At 42.2% G+C, this 17423-nt stretch overlaps 1 protein-coding gene across 1 annotated transcript in view; it reads left to right on the top strand.

Annotated features, from left to right (window-relative positions):
* The first annotated feature begins 439 nt into the window (after nucleotides 1–439).
* The window catches only part of LOC141003596 (sodium/calcium exchanger 1-like), a 49214-nt gene continuing 32230 nt past the window's right edge, over nucleotides 440–17423 (top strand). Inside the window, exons 1-10 of the mRNA XM_073474976.1 lie at nucleotides 440–481; nucleotides 2754–2893; nucleotides 3076–3228; nucleotides 3322–3549; nucleotides 3640–4050; nucleotides 7196–7306; nucleotides 7404–7556; nucleotides 10085–10181; nucleotides 10378–10569; nucleotides 11513–11705. Coding sequence (XP_073331077.1) covers nucleotides 2843–2893; nucleotides 3076–3228; nucleotides 3322–3549; nucleotides 3640–4050; nucleotides 7196–7306; nucleotides 7404–7556; nucleotides 10085–10181; nucleotides 10378–10569; nucleotides 11513–11705 — 1589 coding nt within the window. The 5' untranslated portion in view covers nucleotides 440–481; nucleotides 2754–2842. The remainder of the gene's footprint in view (nucleotides 482–2753; nucleotides 2894–3075; nucleotides 3229–3321; nucleotides 3550–3639; nucleotides 4051–7195; nucleotides 7307–7403; nucleotides 7557–10084; nucleotides 10182–10377; nucleotides 10570–11512; nucleotides 11706–17423) is intronic.

Genomic DNA, 17423 nt, shown 5'->3' with positions numbered 1-17423 from the left:
TACTGCTTTTATTGCTTTTTATTTCATTTGATCTCTTTTTAATCGACTTTAATGCACTTTGCAACCACCTTCTATTGAGTTCTCCTAAAAATGAAGAATAGTGTCTCTCACTTACAGAAAAAAAGGGTTTTGTCTGACAGAAACAGAAAGAGTTCACTAAGTGGTGTGATTTAAAGGTTGAGTAATGACTCTCCTGTCTTCTTCTGTCTGCCCTCTTTCAGGATTTGGACGTCATTCGACGCTGCGCCGACCCAGTAGACCTCAGTAGAGTCCAGTGAAGTCCCCTCAGCATTAGAAGAAATGGCTCCAGCAGCCATGTCTGTGCCTCCATCCTCCCTCACCTCCCTCCACTGCTCCCGCCTCTCCTCGTCTCTCCTCTTCTTCCTCCTCTCCTGCTTTCTCCTCCTGTCATGTCCGGGATCGGTCGATGCAGGTTCATCTAAGAAAAACTGCTCAGCGAGTGGAGACCCCTGTCAAGAAGGTGGGTCCTTCTTACTTACTTACTACTGACTCACTTACTTACTCACTTAGTGACTTACTTACCTACTTACTTACTCATTTACTCACGTACTTACTTAGTTACCGACTTACTGACTTATTTACTCACTTAGTTGCTGACTTACTCACGTATTTACCCATTTACTTACACACTTACTTAATAACTTACTTACCGACTTTCTTACTTACTGACTCACTTACTTACTCACTTAGTGACTTACTTACCTACTTACTTACTCATTTACTCACATATCTACTTAGTTACTGACTTACTGACTTATTTACTCACTTACTTACCTACTTATATTGTGAGTCACTTACTCATTTAGTTACTAACTTACCTACTCACTTACTCACATACTTAGTTACTGACTTACTCACGTATTTACCCATTTACTTACACACTTACTTAATAACTTACTTATCGACTTTCTTACTGATCGACTTCCTTACTAACTCACGTACTTATGGACTTTCTCACTTACTGACTGACTTTCTACTTACTTACTTACTCACTGACTTATTTACTTGCTAAGTTACCTTTTGACTCACTTTCTTTGTGACTCACTCACTCACTTACTTACTTACTTACTTACTTTGTGACTTGCTTACTTAGCTTTCATTTAACCGACCTGTCGCTTTGATATCAAGGGACACTTTAATGGCAGCAACACAGTTACACAGTAGATGATCAATTAAAACATGTGCACATTGACAACCTGAACTGAATGGATTTCACAGTGGCCTTAAAATCGGTGAGGTAGACAATGTTAAGTTAAGATCAGTCTGTAGATTGTTTCCCTGCAGTAGGTGCAGAACATCTCGAATCTTTCTTTTCCAGTTCAGTTCAGACTTTAGGGACAACAAATTGAAAAATGTCTAGAACAAAGATTCTGATCTCCATATTTCCAGTTTGAAAGAGAAGATAAGTAAATACGTTTTTTTTTTTGCCAAGAATGGTTTTGTAAATAAAAAACTAAGAAATGACTGAGGCGACGTGCACACAGTAATGCACAATGGTGAATAAGAAAGCCATATAATATATGTGAGGTAATCTGTGAGGAGACTGCAGTTTAATGCACATAGAGAGGGATTAACACGATTAGACGTCTGTACCTACCCTTACAGCAAGTACAGCTTGTTGAAAGGGTCAGTCAGGGAAAAGAGTTAAGCTTCTAGTCTGATTATTCACGTACCAGCCAGGTAAGCTCAGCTGAGCAGAGTGCTGTTTCTGATCAGCAGATTTCAGACAAAAACACAACGTATCGCCTCATTTAAAGGGAAAACATTACGTCCAATATCGTCTTTCCTCCACTTTCAAATCATCTCTTCTGCGGCATTTTATTTCTGAAGTGGCTCACTCAAGACATTCAGTTTCCCCTTTTTATTAATTAAGCATGAAATTCATGATTGAATATTATGTCGTTTGGTATCCTGCAGATGTATTAATCTAGTTTCCATTTTCTTGGGTGCACTATACCTCCAGGATGAATGAAAGTATGAAAAATCAGCTATACTAACTTTATATTCAGACATTTGGGGTTAGCTTAATGCAGGTGGGGCTCAGCTGAAGCTCTATAATACTGTATTCCTATTATGACTAATTATAATAGTCTTAAAATATCTTTTTTTTGGTTTTCATATTGTATCAACACAAACTTTAGACTTCTCCTCAACTCCATGGTTTTATGTATATTTCCCATGTGGTACCAGTTTTATAATTAGTCTCCATACTTTCGACCTCCCAGCAGTCATTGCAGTATATTTTGGCAGCTCATTCTGCGCGACCCGTCCAGAGTCTCTGCAAATAACAGCACAGAGATTTATTTTTCCAGTTTCTAGTTGCTAATGCACTACTTAAAGCTGAACAGTGAACACCGTCAGCAGAATATTTCATAACAAACCCACATCAGGAGGCCCCACACCGTACGAAGGCTGCAGTGTTTAATTCCCCCCCACCCGTGGCAAAAGCGTCCCACTGGTGAGTTATCAGCTCATTGTGGCAATTTACTGCCCAGAAACTGGGGCGCATTGATCCATTTCAATAAGTTTGAGTAGGACAAATGGGATGTGGAAAATCTCCCACCTATTATAATGCTTAATCAGGTTGTGCTGCCACTGAGCTTTGAGACTGAGCTTGAAGATTAGAGAGAGAGAGATTAGCGAGGTTGTTACACTAAATTATTGCAACCAAATATTTCTTGTGATCTCTGTTTAATTATCTTTATATATTCTTCTCTTCCCTCTCGTTTCAGGAGTGGTACTGCCGGTGTGGAACCCGCAGAACCCTTCTGTAGGGGACAAAGTGGCACGGGCCATTGTTTACTTCGTGGCACTCATCTATATGTTCCTAGGCATGAGCATCATCGCAGACCGGTTCATGTCTTCTATAGAGGTAGGCAAGGCTCCATTATGAGTTTCTCCTCAAGATGTTACATCAGTATTTTGGTGTCTTGTTTCCTGTTGTGTGTTTCGCTTTCCTTGCTTTTAATTATCACTTTCCTTTCCTTTCCTTTCCTGTTCACTTTTATGTTTCCTTCTGGTACCTCCTCTCCTCTCCTCTCCTCTCCTCTCTAGGTCATAACCTCCCAAGAGAAAGAAATAACTATAAAGCGGCCAAACGGTGAGACCACCACAGCCACGGTCAGGATCTGGAATGAGACTGTGTCCAATCTCACTTTAATGGCCTTGGGTTCTAGTGCCCCCGAGATACTGCTGTCTGTTATTGAGGTGAGTACAATACGAGCTGGGTGGTTACACATTAGATTAACTGATACAGAGTGTAATGGGAACACGGTAATCTGATTTTCACCCCACCTATAGGTGTGTGGTCACGGTTTCGAGGCCGGCTCTCTGGGTCCCAGCACCATCGTGGGCAGCGCTGCCTTCAACATGTTCGTCATCATCGCCCTGTGTGTGTACGTGGTTCCTGACGGTGAGACGCGGAAAATCAAACACCTTCGGGTGTTTTTTGTCACGGCGGCCTGGAGCATCTTCGCCTACATCTGGCTTTACCTGATTCTGAGTGTGTTCTCCCCTGGAGAGGTGGAGGTGAGGGCCGACAGAAATGTTAGCTGGGAAGTAGAATCAAAGGAAGGAAGAAAAAAAGGAAGGTGTTAACCCATCTTCTCTCTCCTGTAGGTATGGGAGGCAGTGTTGACCTTCCTCTTCTTCCCCCTCTGCGTCGTCCAGGCCTGGGTGGCCGACCGTCGCCTCCTCTTCTACAAGTACGTCCGCAAGCGCTACCGTGCCGACAAGCACCGCGGCATCATCATTGAGACCGAGGGAGGGGCGGACGGAGGGTTAGGAGGTATGGATGGAGGTGGAGGGGCGCTGGGTCCGGGGGGGTTCACCAAGATGGACATGCTGGAGCTGGACGGACAGATGGCATTGAACTGTCACAGTGGGATCGACGGAGGGATGATGGAGGAGGGAGGAGTGAAGGACGAGGAAGACGAGGCCAGAAGGGACATGGCAAGGACGCTGAAGGACCTGAAGCAGAGGCACCCGGATAAAGACATGGAGCAGCTGATTGAGATGGCTAATTATCAGGTTAGCAGTGTGCTAATATGTACATATACACACACATTATATGCATGTTATATATAGTTTATTATGTTAGGTATATACTTTCGAAGGAATAGTTGTCAGGAGTCAGTCGTGAATATCAAAACCACCCTTATGTCTGCGCGTTAGCTAAGTATGGAGCTAGAACTGGGAGGTGATTAGCTTAGCTTAGCTTAAAGACTGAAAGCAGGGGGAAACAGCTAGCCTAGATCGCTTCAAAGCTGACCAGTAAACATGTCTGTACACAAACAGAAACATTATGGTTCTTAGAGAAAATGTTTAGCAAAACAGCGTCCAAAAGCAGGAGTTGCTGTTTACTGCTAGTCGCCAAAAAATAGCTTATCTTGCAGCATGTTACTCCCTGTTAAAGACACAAAATGTTTGTGTTTGTGTTGTGTATGGGTTATAGGCTACAAATGAGCGTCAGAAGTGCTTGTTGACATATTTTTGAACTTTGGTGAGAGCCTACCTAGCTGTTTCGCCTAGCTTCCAGTCTTTATGCTAGGTTAAGCTAATCGCCTCCTGGCTTTAGCTTTACACTTAATGCACAGACATTTAAGTTGTCTCAATCTTTCTTCTACAAATAAGTAAAAAATCTGGGGTTATTCCAAAAATGTCAAGCTGCTCCAACAAGACATACATGTACTTTAGCTTGAATTAGCTTTTAATTATGAGGCCTGGATGAAGCATGAATGAAACAGCTTCTCCTGTTCATTTCTTGTTGTTCTTGTTTGCTCTGTCTCCACTCCATGTTTTTTTCCTGAAGTTTTGTTACACCACATATAATCTAACACCATCCATCACATTTCATATGCGACTCCTCTGAGAGTGACACTGTGTTGGAGATGACGCTGTGGCACATTCAGTCGTGAACAAGGTGTTTCAGTAGATTGGACCCGCTGCAGGACAGCACATGGAGAACATTTCAAAATGTTCCCGAGCAACTTCTGAGCTGTTTCAGAAAAATGTATCTGCATTTGTATTAATATTCATCACATTACTTCCTTAGTAAATTTGCTTTAAATTAACCTCTTAAATCATCTCATCTAAATTTCTCAAAGAAGGAAGTTAATTAAAGTGTTGGCCAAGTGTCAGATAGCTATACACTCTCTTTTTAGTCTCTCTCACACATATTAACAGATATACAGAGCAAAATAGAGTTTTTCAGGACACTCCCCATGTACAGTAATGTTATATGCTGATAAAATCACTAGTCTGCGAAGAAGAAGGTGCCGGTTTGCTTGATTGACAGCAGCGTAACACGCGAGCCGTCTGGCATCCAGGTGATAATATTCCCGGTAAGTCAGATGAACTTTAGATGTGAGCTTGAAAAGTTTAGTCCTGGCGCTGGAAGCCATGGTTTTACAAAAAATGTGTAACTCAAGGTCTGCTTGTTACCTTTTCTTCTGAGCTTTCAGCCAAACCTCACACATCGAGTTGGACGACAGTGAGATGTGGGTTGGGTTGAGACCTTGGGTTAAGATTTTTTGGGAATTTTAGATTTACGGTTTGTAAACTGGTATTTATAGGTCGATGAAAACTACGTGTTTTGCTCTAAATTTAACTTTTTTGTTAAATTTGGCGTTAGCTTAGTTAAGTTTTGATTTTCATTGTGTCACAGATTAATCGACTTGTTGATTAATCTGGTCTCATCCCTTGTTAGACAAACAGGATCTGCTTCTAGATGGCTGTCATACGCACACAAACACACACTGGTGGACTTGGGACGGGGCAGTGTGATAGAGCGCCCTCTATTGTGTCCCCACTGCATACAGCTGGTGCCCTTTTTTTTTTTTGCCCCTGCCCCTCAAACATCCTGAGTCCGCCGCTGCACACACAGATTTGCTCACTCTTGCTTAAAATTTAAAACCATTTTTTTTAACTTTATGAATACTCTCATCGACCTGGCGCTTTAAGGATTCTTCTGTTTTGTTCCGTTGCACACATTTCATCCTTTCATTCTCAGCTATAGACACTGTCCAAGTCTCTGCTGCTCTCCCCTTTCCTGCTTTCCCCTCTTCATTTCCTTGCCTCCTCTCCAAGTCCTTTCTTGGTCTTTGTTTTTTTTTTTTTGGGAGAGAAGGAAGGAGTTTGGCAGGCACCCCAAGGTGCCCTGTTTGTTTGCATTCAGTCCTTCCTCCCCCTGCAGCTTCTCTCCGAGCCTCGTGCTCCATACAAGAATGACAGCTGCCCTGGAGAATTAACTCCACCGGATAAATCAAGGTTCTCGTGGTCATGAATCATTATATAAAAAAAGGAATAGCAGGCCTCTGTGGTCTCTTTGGACTCAGGACAACTTGCTCAGCAAAAACAGTTCAAGTTTTTAACTAAATTAACAATTACGGATTCATTCCCGACAAAGAGATGCAGATTTTATGAGGATTCTGGAGTGAAATTGCTGACGCACTTCACTTAAATTTAAATAAATAGCCACATTTAATCTAATCGTACCAACTACAGTGGCCAATTTGTTAATTTTCTATTTGTTGGATCATTAGGATATTAAATTGCTATTGAAATCATTACTTACAGATTGATACGGCTCATTAGATCTAAAGTTTGGAGCAAAGTGCTGAAGTTAATGCTTAATGTCAAATCATTCCTTCTTAGTGTGATTCTGTACTTTCTGTGCTGTCTGTACAGGTAATATCTCTGTAATAAAGGACATACAGTCTTTTAAAGTATGAGTGAAGCTTAGAGAAGAATACATCCCTCATCTGTGTACGATCCAAGTAAACCTCCCTGTGGAGGAAGAATTTCCCAAGAGAGATTCACTGCTTCACCTTTAAACTGCAGCTTTGGAGTGAAAGTGTTTTTAAAAGGAAAGACGAACCTGCAGAAACAATTAAAGGTGCACTGTTTTGAGAAAGATCTTCATTGACCTTAAAAGACAACACAGTTTCATACTGTTTTACTTTGTTTATATGTGGCGGACCCTGCCACCTTTCTAGCTTCAAACAGTGTTCTGGGGACCTTATTTCCCTCTGAGAACAGCTTGTTTATTCACTTATGGAAAAATAAATATTATTCAGTTTGTATTATTACCTCATTAATATTGTAAACATTAAAATAAATAGTGCCCCTTGAAAACAACAGATCAGCTTGTTAATTGTTTGGCTTTGTTGATCAGGTCCTGATGCAGCAGCAGAAGAGCAGAGCTTTCTACCGAATCCAGGCGACCAGGATGATGATCGGAGCCGGCAACATCCTCAAGAAGCACGCTGCCGACCAGGCTCGCAAGGTGAGACCACACACCGGACCTGTTATTCTCAGCCACAAAACACACCCGACTCTGTCCTGACATCTCTACTGTCTTCCCGTCTTGATTTTTTTTGCAGGTGGTGAGCAGCCACGAGACGCAGGCCCAGGAGGACGACCCTCACACCATCAGGATGGAGTTTGAGCCCCCTTTGTACCAGTGCTTTGAAAACTGTGGCTCCTTGAAACTGACCGTGGCCAGACACGGAGGAGACTCTGGAGTCACTGTCAAGGTGTGTGTGAGGAACAGTGCATGCCAGAAGACACTCAGACAGAAAGCAGAGACCAGAGAGAGCAGCTCTGAACTGATTTCACTCACATCTTTGGCAGCTTCTCCTAGTCTTGGTCTGATCTTACCCATAACATGTTCTCCCTCCAGAAACTTTGAGCATCCTTGTTCTAGCTAAACTGATAGATGTGGTTGAAAGAGGAGTGTACATGCAGAAGAGGGAGACACAATACAAACCACATTTTAGCTTTCAGCTCAGGTTGTAACTCCAAGAAAACACATATCCTTTTGCAAAGGCTCATTGATCTGGGGCTTAACGCTGGCCTTATAGTCTGAATAAGAGATTTTCTTTCGAGTCTCCCGCAGAGAGTCTGTGTCAGTGGAGTGATATCTGATCTGCTCGCCGGGGCTTTGCAAGACTGTGTCTCCTCTATTCTCCCTGTATACAAATGAATCTAGGCTGCAACATCAGTGCTGTAGAGGGATGCTGATGGCGAGGCCTCAGTCTGCCGTCTACTGAAGGCTGATTTTTTAAAGTGAAGTGGCCTACTTAGCCCACACACAGGCTCTTCAGGCATGCCGGCACTCTAGAGACGAACACATTATTATTTTCACTTAACAGAGACATGGTCCAAAGTTTCAAGAATCTATTCACAATCCCAGGCTTCAATCTTTTTTATTATACAAGAGCAGTACTTTATCATTTTAAAGGGTTTTGCAATTTTAGCACAAACATTTTGACTCTATTACAATTTTTATACAGCCTATATTCATGGAATGGCTAAACTACATACCCAATCCTCCTTTAACTGATAGTGTTGCCACTTAAGAGTAGCAGGAACAAGCAGGAAAGACACTGACATTATCACCTTTTAGGCTAATATAGCTAACTTGCTAGCAAACACTTGCTCAAAATTAGCTTTCATTTGAAGTGGTATTTGTATCCACCCGATTGCAAGTCCAATATTTTTGTCTCCTTTTAGCTCTGTTTTGGTCTCACTAGCTGCTAAATGCTCCACTACAGTGTGTTCACCAGCTAGTCGCTAACTTGTCTGTCCGCCATTTAATGCTGAGCAGGTGGTTGTATTTAGAGTTTTTGTGATGAAAACAGCTGCCTGTCTTGATTCACGAAAGGAGTTCAAAGACATCACTTCGTCCTTTTATAGAGTTTTGACTTTAAATGTTAGCATATGTCCATGGAGTGGCTAGCCAAACTACGAAGTTAAACCTGCATTAAGTGATAGTTTTGCCACCTGAGAGCAGCAAAAACAAGCGGTAAAGACTTTATTATTACTATTACTATTATTACCTCTCAAGCTAATGTAGCTAACTTGGCAGCAAACACTTGCTTAGCATTAGCTTTCCACCCAACTGATGAGTGTAAGTCAAGTTCTTGTCTCCTTTTAGCTCCATTTTGGTCTCCATCAATTCCTTATACTTGCATTTGTCTAATTAGCCGCTAAGTGCTCCGTTATTTTTATTACCAGCTGGTTGATAATTTGCCTGCTATCTTGTGCTGAGCAGGTGGGTTTTTAGGGGTTTTTATTTTGTTGAGCTGTGTGGTAGAGTTTCATGCCAGAATAACCAGAACCTCTAGCTAAAAGCGAAAAATGACGACGAAATATTCTGTAGAGTTGAAGTGAACAGCAGAGTTGCATGATAATTTACTTTGTTGTAGGCTAATCAGTGTGAGTGACAACTTTCACATTCACAGTCATTTGCGGCATTAAAAATAGATAACATTTATAAAATAAAAATACTGCAGCTTTAAATTTGCTAAATTCCTGCTATATCATCCAAACGGTAAATAAAAGATTATTAACATTAACTCATCAGTTTTTAGGTCTAAAACTTCCTCATGTATGAAGCATCTCAGATATTATTAGGCTTTGGTGTACAGTAGTCCCAGCATTATAAGGTCGTGTAATGTAATGACTGAGTTCAAAAATAAGGTCAAAGCTGCGTCCCTTACAAAACCAAATTTCATCAAGAGCTAAAACTAGACCAGAGCCAAGAGAGCGACTATAATAGCCACACTGAGTCAGCTTTGCCTACAAACAGATTATTTCGAAGCAATCTGTTGTTTTCCCCGTTTTCACATAACAGGTGACACGGTCTGATTCCTGTCTTCTGATTATAAGCCTCTCTATGGGACGGCGAGAGTTAATAAACTGGGCAGAGGGAGAGAGGACAGAGAGAGGAGAGGATACAGGGAAAGTTTTGTTGTAGTATCTTCAAAGTCTTTATTATCAGACTGTATCTGACCAGAGGGCTCGGTTTAATGAAGCTGTTTTTCTTGTTTTCTCTCGCCCTCTGTTCACATCTCCCCAAATGCATCTCGCTTCTCTTTGCCGCCCTCCTCTCTATCTCGCTCTCCTTCTCTGTACTCTGTTCCCCCTCTTCCTTTGTGTTTATCTGCCCTTTTCATATCTGTTCACTTCTGTTTCATCTTTGACGGCTCTTTTTCGCTCGCTCTCCCCCCCCCTCGCCTCACCCCGCTTTCCATCTCTCTGTACTCCCATCTGCCCCCAGGTGGATTATCGCACTGAGGACGGCACGGCGAACGCAGGTTCAGATTACGAGTTTGCCGAGGGAACCCTGCTGTTCAAGCCAGGAGAGACCCTCAAAGGTAAAAAATAACATTCGCAGCACAATCTGTTTACAAGAAAACATGTCATTGAGACTGAGGATCGAGGAGCCAAAGTCACGCACAGGCAAATTTTTCTACTGGCTTCAACAAAAAAGTGATTTCACGGTTTGTTATTGAAGTTATTGGTCCCATGACCTCATCTGTGCAATCCTGAAATGACGATTCTTTTTACCAGAGATCACAGTCGGAGTGATTGACGACGACATCTTCGAGGAGGACGAGTATTTCTACGTCCACCTCAGTAACCCTCGCGTGGTTGGTTATCCTGAGATTGGCACCGCCCCACTGGATGCCAGTGTCACCCCCAAAGCAGTGCTGGGTGACAACCACACGGCCACGGTGACCATCTACGATGACGATCACGCCGGTAAAACCAACCCCTGAATAATATCACAGGAACAGTCTGTCTAATAATGTGATAATACAGTATATGATACGTCAGCATTACATGACAGGGGCGACTCTGTTGTCTTATAAAAAGTACTTTCACTATTGATCCTGTAAATGTTTTTTGTTGCTAACGCTACAGTTGTACTTGAACAGACTCCAAGGAGTTTTTAACTAGTTATGAAACAGTTACAATTTAATACTGATGCCTGATATGACCTACATAAGCAAATATGTAAATATAAATAGCTATGTCTTTGTTATTATTAAAGGGGCACTGTGTAGTTTACAAAGTTTACTTTGTTTCCCCCATCATCGTATGTTGTGTCTGTCTTTCATTCTCTTCCAAAACGAATGCATGCACCAGCCAGATAAACATCTTTATGACGTGGTGATGCTCAGACAGTTTTTGTCCACAGGGGCCGCCAGAATCAACAAGAAATGAGTTCCTTGTTGTTGCTTTAAGTCAAAAGAAAGAAGGAATTTTTCTTCTAAGAGTATTTTTACGATGTGATGTAGCTGATATAAGTAGTAAATAAATACTTCTTTCTTCAAATAATTTCAGTATGTGTTCAGCAGAGTCAAGGCTTTGCTACTTAGTTCCAGGATATCCACTAAAAGTTTTCAGAAGAAGGTTCCAGTCTCCTTCATGTTCAACTTTTTCAGTAACGTCCAAAGAGACTTAAAGTGAAGGAGGAAGAATTGAGAGTGGGTGTTCACCCAATTCGTATTACCTTTTATCTTGAGAGAGTGGGTGGTAATCTATTATCCCTGTCTCTATATATACGGTACACCTTGGAGAGCAAGCTAGTGAGTGAAAGCGGAGGTGATTATCAACCTCATCTTACTCGTCCTTCTAGTGTTTCTCCCCTGTGAAGTGCTGAAATTTCTTTCTTTCTTCCTTCTCTTTCTTCCTCTCTCAGGTATCTTTACCTTTGAGGCTGCCAGTCAGAGGGTGAGTGAGAGCGTGGGCGTGATGGAGGTAAAAGTGCTCAGGACTTCGGGTGCCCGAGGCCTTGTAGCCGTCCCCTACCGGACCGTGGATGGCACCGCTAAAGGAGGAGAGGACTACGAATTGGCCTCCGGCAAGCTGGAGTTTCAGAATGACGAGACAATGTAAGTACAGACGTGTTGTCAGTGATTGTTGTTTTGGCCATTTTACTGCGTGTTTCACTCACAGATTTGAGAATATACAGATGCTGAAGTCCTAATGAGTAACAGGTAGAGTTGACCAATGGCCCATATCTCAATTAACCACAGTTAATTCCTTTCATTTACTAAAACGACGTCTTTGTGGAATGACACATTCCTCCGTCTCTGTTTCCTTTCTGTGTGACTGACTCTCATTCAGAAATTGCTGTTTAGTTTAATTGAGTGTTTAAACATGCATTCACAGTATAAATAGCACCATTAAGGCCGATAACAGTGTAATAATGTCACTCTTCAAGGTAGGCTACTCGGCATTAAAAATGCTTGCACACACGTGTGCGCACACACACACACACACACACACACTTGCAAAATTGCTCTCGCGTCCTTGGGACATGCATTTTTAATATGCTGATGTTAGCGGTGTTAAATTGACCAATACATAAAGCGGTTGGGAATGCAGTTTCCTCAGCGCCTCCTGGGGCCTATAAAGCAAGGCCTCTTTGTGTGTGAGAGAGCGAGAGTGTGTAGTCCTGTTCTTGTGTCTGTATGAGGACCGGTTTAAAAGTGAGAACATTCATGAATAGCGAGGACATTTCCACTTCTGCAAGGTGCCGTTTGATTGACAGGGTCAGAAATAGCTCACTGTTAGGGTAAAGCTTGAACAATGATTAGTGCTTTAGGGTGATGGCTTGGGAGTAGTCAACGTATTTATGTCTCTGTGTGAGTGTGTGTGTGTGCGCGCCTGCCTCGGGGAGCCGAATGTTGGCAAGGCAATTCAAAAGCTGTTCATCTGTGGCTTGCCCTCGGAGAGAGAGTGAGAAGATGGAGTGTGTGTCTACCTGTGTGGGTGTGTGCTCTTGTACTTGAATCCAGTTTTAGTTTGAGACTTTGAGAGTAAGGTCATTTTCCTCGTTTGAAGGTGAAGACTTCATTAAGGGTTGAGGTTAGGCATGTACTGTAACTGTTACCAAGGCTTCAGGGCCAGGAGATGCATGATGCCAGTGAGGGTCCTCACAAATATAGGTGTACTAAGGTGTTTGTGTGTGTGCCAGACCTGCCAGGTGATAACAACCAGTGTCACTACCAAGGTTAGTGATCGAGTGGGTACTAGAGTGTGTTTGCATGTGTGTGTTTATGTGAAATGGAAGTCTGAATAGACCTGAGGTTCAATCCCATTTCCAATTTTTTCCCCTACCCCTTGTTTTCGAGTGCTCCCCAGTTCCCCCTATGAAATGGGACAACCCTTCCAGACCATCGTATGTCATCAGTTGCTGTCGACAGCGTTTATGTAAACGGACGCAGCCGGACATTTCCAATTTGAATTTCCAATCCAAATAAAAAGAACACCGCTTCATTAGCATTGCTAGAGGCTAACATTAGCAACCTGTCATCACTGATTAGAGGAGCGGTACCAAGTGAAGCAACTTCACCTCTCTCTTCAGTTACATTTTGCAAATCATATTCGATCAAAGGGGGGGATGCAACAATGAAAATTAAATATGTCGAAATGTGGGTCTTTCATGCACAAATCAGCAATTACAATGTAACTTTAGTTAGCGAGGTAGTGGGCTACTGAGATATAACAAACTAGTAGCGATTGTTTTATTTGAAGAATGCATTAGAAAAACCTCTGAGAGAGGATGGATATACTAGAATAAAAAGAAAAACAAACAGGATGTGCCCTCTCATAACATCATTCCCTCTCTCCTTTTTTTTGTTTTTAGATTTCATGTCTTTTCCTCGTCTTACCCCCTCTTTGTTTATTCTTGCCTCTTTTCATTATTGCGCCTCCGAGCCCCTTGTCAACAAATTCCTTCCTCTACGCTAATGTAAACCTTTGCAGAGTACGTCTTTGCCTCATTATATTTCTTTCTTTCTTTCTTTCTTTCTTTCTTTCTTTCTTTCTTTCTTTCTTTCTTTCTTTCTTTCTTTCTTTCTTTTTGTCTGTCTGTCTGTCTGGCATATTTTTAGATTTTCCTCCACGCAGCATGATTTCTCTCCTCCTCGCTTGTTCCCTCCCTTGTTCAGCTTCTCCTCTACCCTCACCTCCCTGTCATCTCATGTCTCGCCTCCCTTCCTTTTCACTCGCTCCTCCGCACCCTCGGCTCTTCTTCATTTGCATCTTCCTCCCTTCTGCCTTTCACCTCTACTTATTTACACTGTCAGACTTTTGCATCCTCTTTTTGCTCCCATCTCCCTCTACCTGACACCCTCATCCTCCTCATCTCATCTCACCTCCTCTCCTTTCTTTTCTTTCTTCCCTCTCTCCGTGTCTTGTCTCTCACTTATTTATTCCCTCTCCTCATCTTCTCCATCTCTGTCTCAGCCTTTACTCAGAGAAAAAAGGCTTTACTGCCAGGACAATTTAGCTGGATCACAACCCAGACATAACTCACCACCCACACCTCCCTTTGTCCATCCAACACTATGTCTTCCTTCAACCTGCGTGATAGTTTTGTTTACCCCTTTTGTCTGTTTCCTGCATTTAAGCAGCCCGACATTATTCTGTCACTTTACTCGTTTAGTCTGTCGGTTGGAATGAGCTTCCTCAACGGTTTGGGAAAAGAGTGAAGTACTAAAAGTAGGAGGATGGATAAAGGAACGTGGGGTGAAGAAGGGGTGAGCCAGGTGCTGCTTAAAATTCTCTGGGAAAATCTAAAAGGCATCGGAGCCGAACTGACGAGGGGAGGAGAAGAGAGGAAGAGGAAGTCAAGGAGAATTTCATGAGCTCTAATTTAAAGAAAGTGATGTGATACCACATTGATTGCACAAAGAAAAATTCCCTTTTCTCTCGCTTCCCTTCATCAGAGGTCAGAGGTCAAGTTTCAGCTGAGAGCTCACGAGCTGATGAATTCGTCGTCTTGCTCATTTACACTTCAGTGAGGTGAATGTTTGCTGAAATGTGTGCTTAAAGGGGCATTCCACAAAAAACACTTATTCATAATGTCAGTTTACTCGTCATGAAGTGTACTACTTAGTTCTGTGGTTCAGAAGGAGCTTTTTAGAGTCAAAGGACATAACCCCAGATGTCACAATGAAGTCATTAGTGATATCTCAGCTAGTTCTTTTAAATGGTTTCAAAAAGACGTTCAATTGTATGTAAGCTTATAAGAAAATGACCCTACTTCTCACTTGATTTACTACCTCAATAAACAGTTTACTAATGAGTTTATGGTTTCAGTCTCTCGTTTCAGGTCTTCTTCTACACAACATGATGTTTATTTTGTAAACGATGGTCCCATTTAGAGTCAAACAGATGATAAAGCGTGCATACCTTGTGATGGACAAGATGCTACTGAGGCATAACCTCAGGTGTTTTAGTTAGATCCAAGAAATATCTTCCTTAGCTCCACCCTCCTGTCCAAATATGGTCACTCCTGGCTCCAGAAACCAAGATGGCGACGGCAATAATGCCAAACTCATGGTTTCAAAGCTGGTGTCCGCAAAACCAGGAAGTGACGTCACGGTAGGGCTTAGAGACTTCAGCCTGCTTCATTAACTGCGGGCATGTTGTTAAAAAGATGTGAGCATTTACCAGGCATGTAATGACAGATGCTGTCCTGTTGAATTATGGGAAATGTAGGACGCAAAAGAAATAAATTACTTTTGACACTTGGGTCCTCCAATCTAAGGCTGTTTGCCAACCATGATGCCACCATGCCATCTAACAGTAATAGTGCAGCAACCAAAGAAGTGTGAATCTAAAACCAAGGATAGCAGTGGAAATTCATTCCCACAGAGAAGATATATTTTCGTATGCAGTCTTACACTACTGGAGGGAGAGTTTAAGAGTGAAGGATAAAGATAAAGAAGGACGTCTTCGTTTCATGACTTAATAATGAACTAGGGACAGAAGTGATGGAGAAGGGGAGAGAAAAAATGATGTGAATATGCAAGTGTGTTATCGTCAGTGTGATGGAATTTATTCAGTGTCACTCAGTGGGAAATCACACACTCCCATACAGCACAGCGAATCTATATTTATTCGCTGTTTGGGCTCACATTATATACTGCAGGAAGGAATTAATTCTCTCTTTCTGTTCAGCCAATGAATGCTTCTTTTATTTATCCCTCTCCTGTTCGCCAACGCAGCTTAAGAGTCTCTCCTGGGCTTCTCTCAGTCGCTCTCTCCTTCTTGTTCTTTTTGTTAATCAGAGGCCGTGGTATGTGCACAAGTAAAAGGCAAAGTGAGCAGTGTGTGTGTGTCTGTGTGTGTGTGTCTGTGAGAGCAAGGGGCTCAGCAGGGCCAGTTTATTCTTAGCCTTTCTCTGACCTGCAACTCAGCACAGAGTCACAGCCAAGACACGGACAACTTTGTGTGTGTGTGTGTGTCTGTGTGTGAGTGTGTGTGTGTGTGCGCATGTGTTTGTGTGTGTGTGTGTGTGTGTGTGACTGTGTGTTCGTGGGGTCCTCTCCTCTGGCTGCTCATTATAAATTTCAAACAGGTGTTGCCACCAAACTGTGCCTACGCCTGTTCAATTACTGCCTTGCCCTGTGTGTGTATGTGTGTGTGTGTGTATGCACTCACTTTGTTTTGTTGTTAATATGTGACCTTGCAAATTTAACTTTGGTTAACCATTACTGTGTTCCCAAAAATGGCACTACATTTAAAAAAGAAATATCTTTAATGTTCCCTAAGCCCCGCAGCCTTTAGTCGCCATCTCATACACAGCTAATCAAGCTAATTAGTTCCATAAATTGGCATACATTTTAAAGCATTAACTTTAAATGAACGCTATCAACAGTGTGAAGAAACAACAGTGTTGACATGTAGAATTGCCTCATTGTAACTCATCCTAAAACACACTTCTTTCAAACTCGACATAAAAGAAATAAAACTCACCAAAACAGTCTTATCTCCAGAGTCATAGTCTTGGTCAGAGCTGCTGTAAATCACCTCCATACTGTATCCACTGGCTTCAATCTGGCCACAGTGAATTCCCCCACACGCGAGGTTTTGGTGCAGTCAGACCCCAGTCAGCTAAGCAAGCCAGTTTGCTCCACGGCTAACTTAGCTACTTGCTAATGGCAGCTAGCCGCTACAGCAATGAATTTACTGAGCAGCAATAAGTAGATATGCTGCCCCCTGTAGTTTTGGAGCTACCTTCAAGTATAGTTAAAGGTTGGCTGGGGTTGCCTCCACAAACTAATTACCTCAATGAAATTTATTACTGTTGGTAGAAAGCTAGTTAGCCATTCATGCTAACAATTGCAGCTTGTATTAGAACAGAAAAACACATGGTTAAATTAATTTCTTTGCACGTTCGCTCCTGTGATTTTTTGTTTTAGAGAGGCAATAAAAGAGTCACCAGCCCCTTAACTCTGTAAATGCAGAGTGTTGCTTTTATTTTGAGGGGTTTAGCTAATTTGGAGAAATCTCATCATGCATCTTAGAAAACATGATTCAGCTGGAAACGCTTACTTCAACAGCTAAAGGAAACAGAATCTGTTATTTTGTTTTGCTAATGGGATCATTGAGATCACTGAAGCCCCCCCTGAAGCACGCTAGCCGAATTACCACTTCACAATATTGAGTTTTACTGTAATCCCAGCATCCTGCCATGTTGCGTTATGTGCTAATGAAGCCCAAACGCAGCGTCTTAGTGTTTTTGACAAAGCTGTCAGAAGAGCTGTGATCATGCATTAGCTGCTGGTGAAGGAAGAGTCAGCCTGTAAGTTTTA

This window comes from Pagrus major, chromosome 10 (genome assembly GCF_040436345.1).
Source record: "Pagrus major chromosome 10, Pma_NU_1.0".
Taxonomy (NCBI): domain Eukaryota; kingdom Metazoa; phylum Chordata; class Actinopteri; order Spariformes; family Sparidae; genus Pagrus; species Pagrus major.
This window is presented reverse-complemented; position numbering and strand designations above follow the sequence as displayed.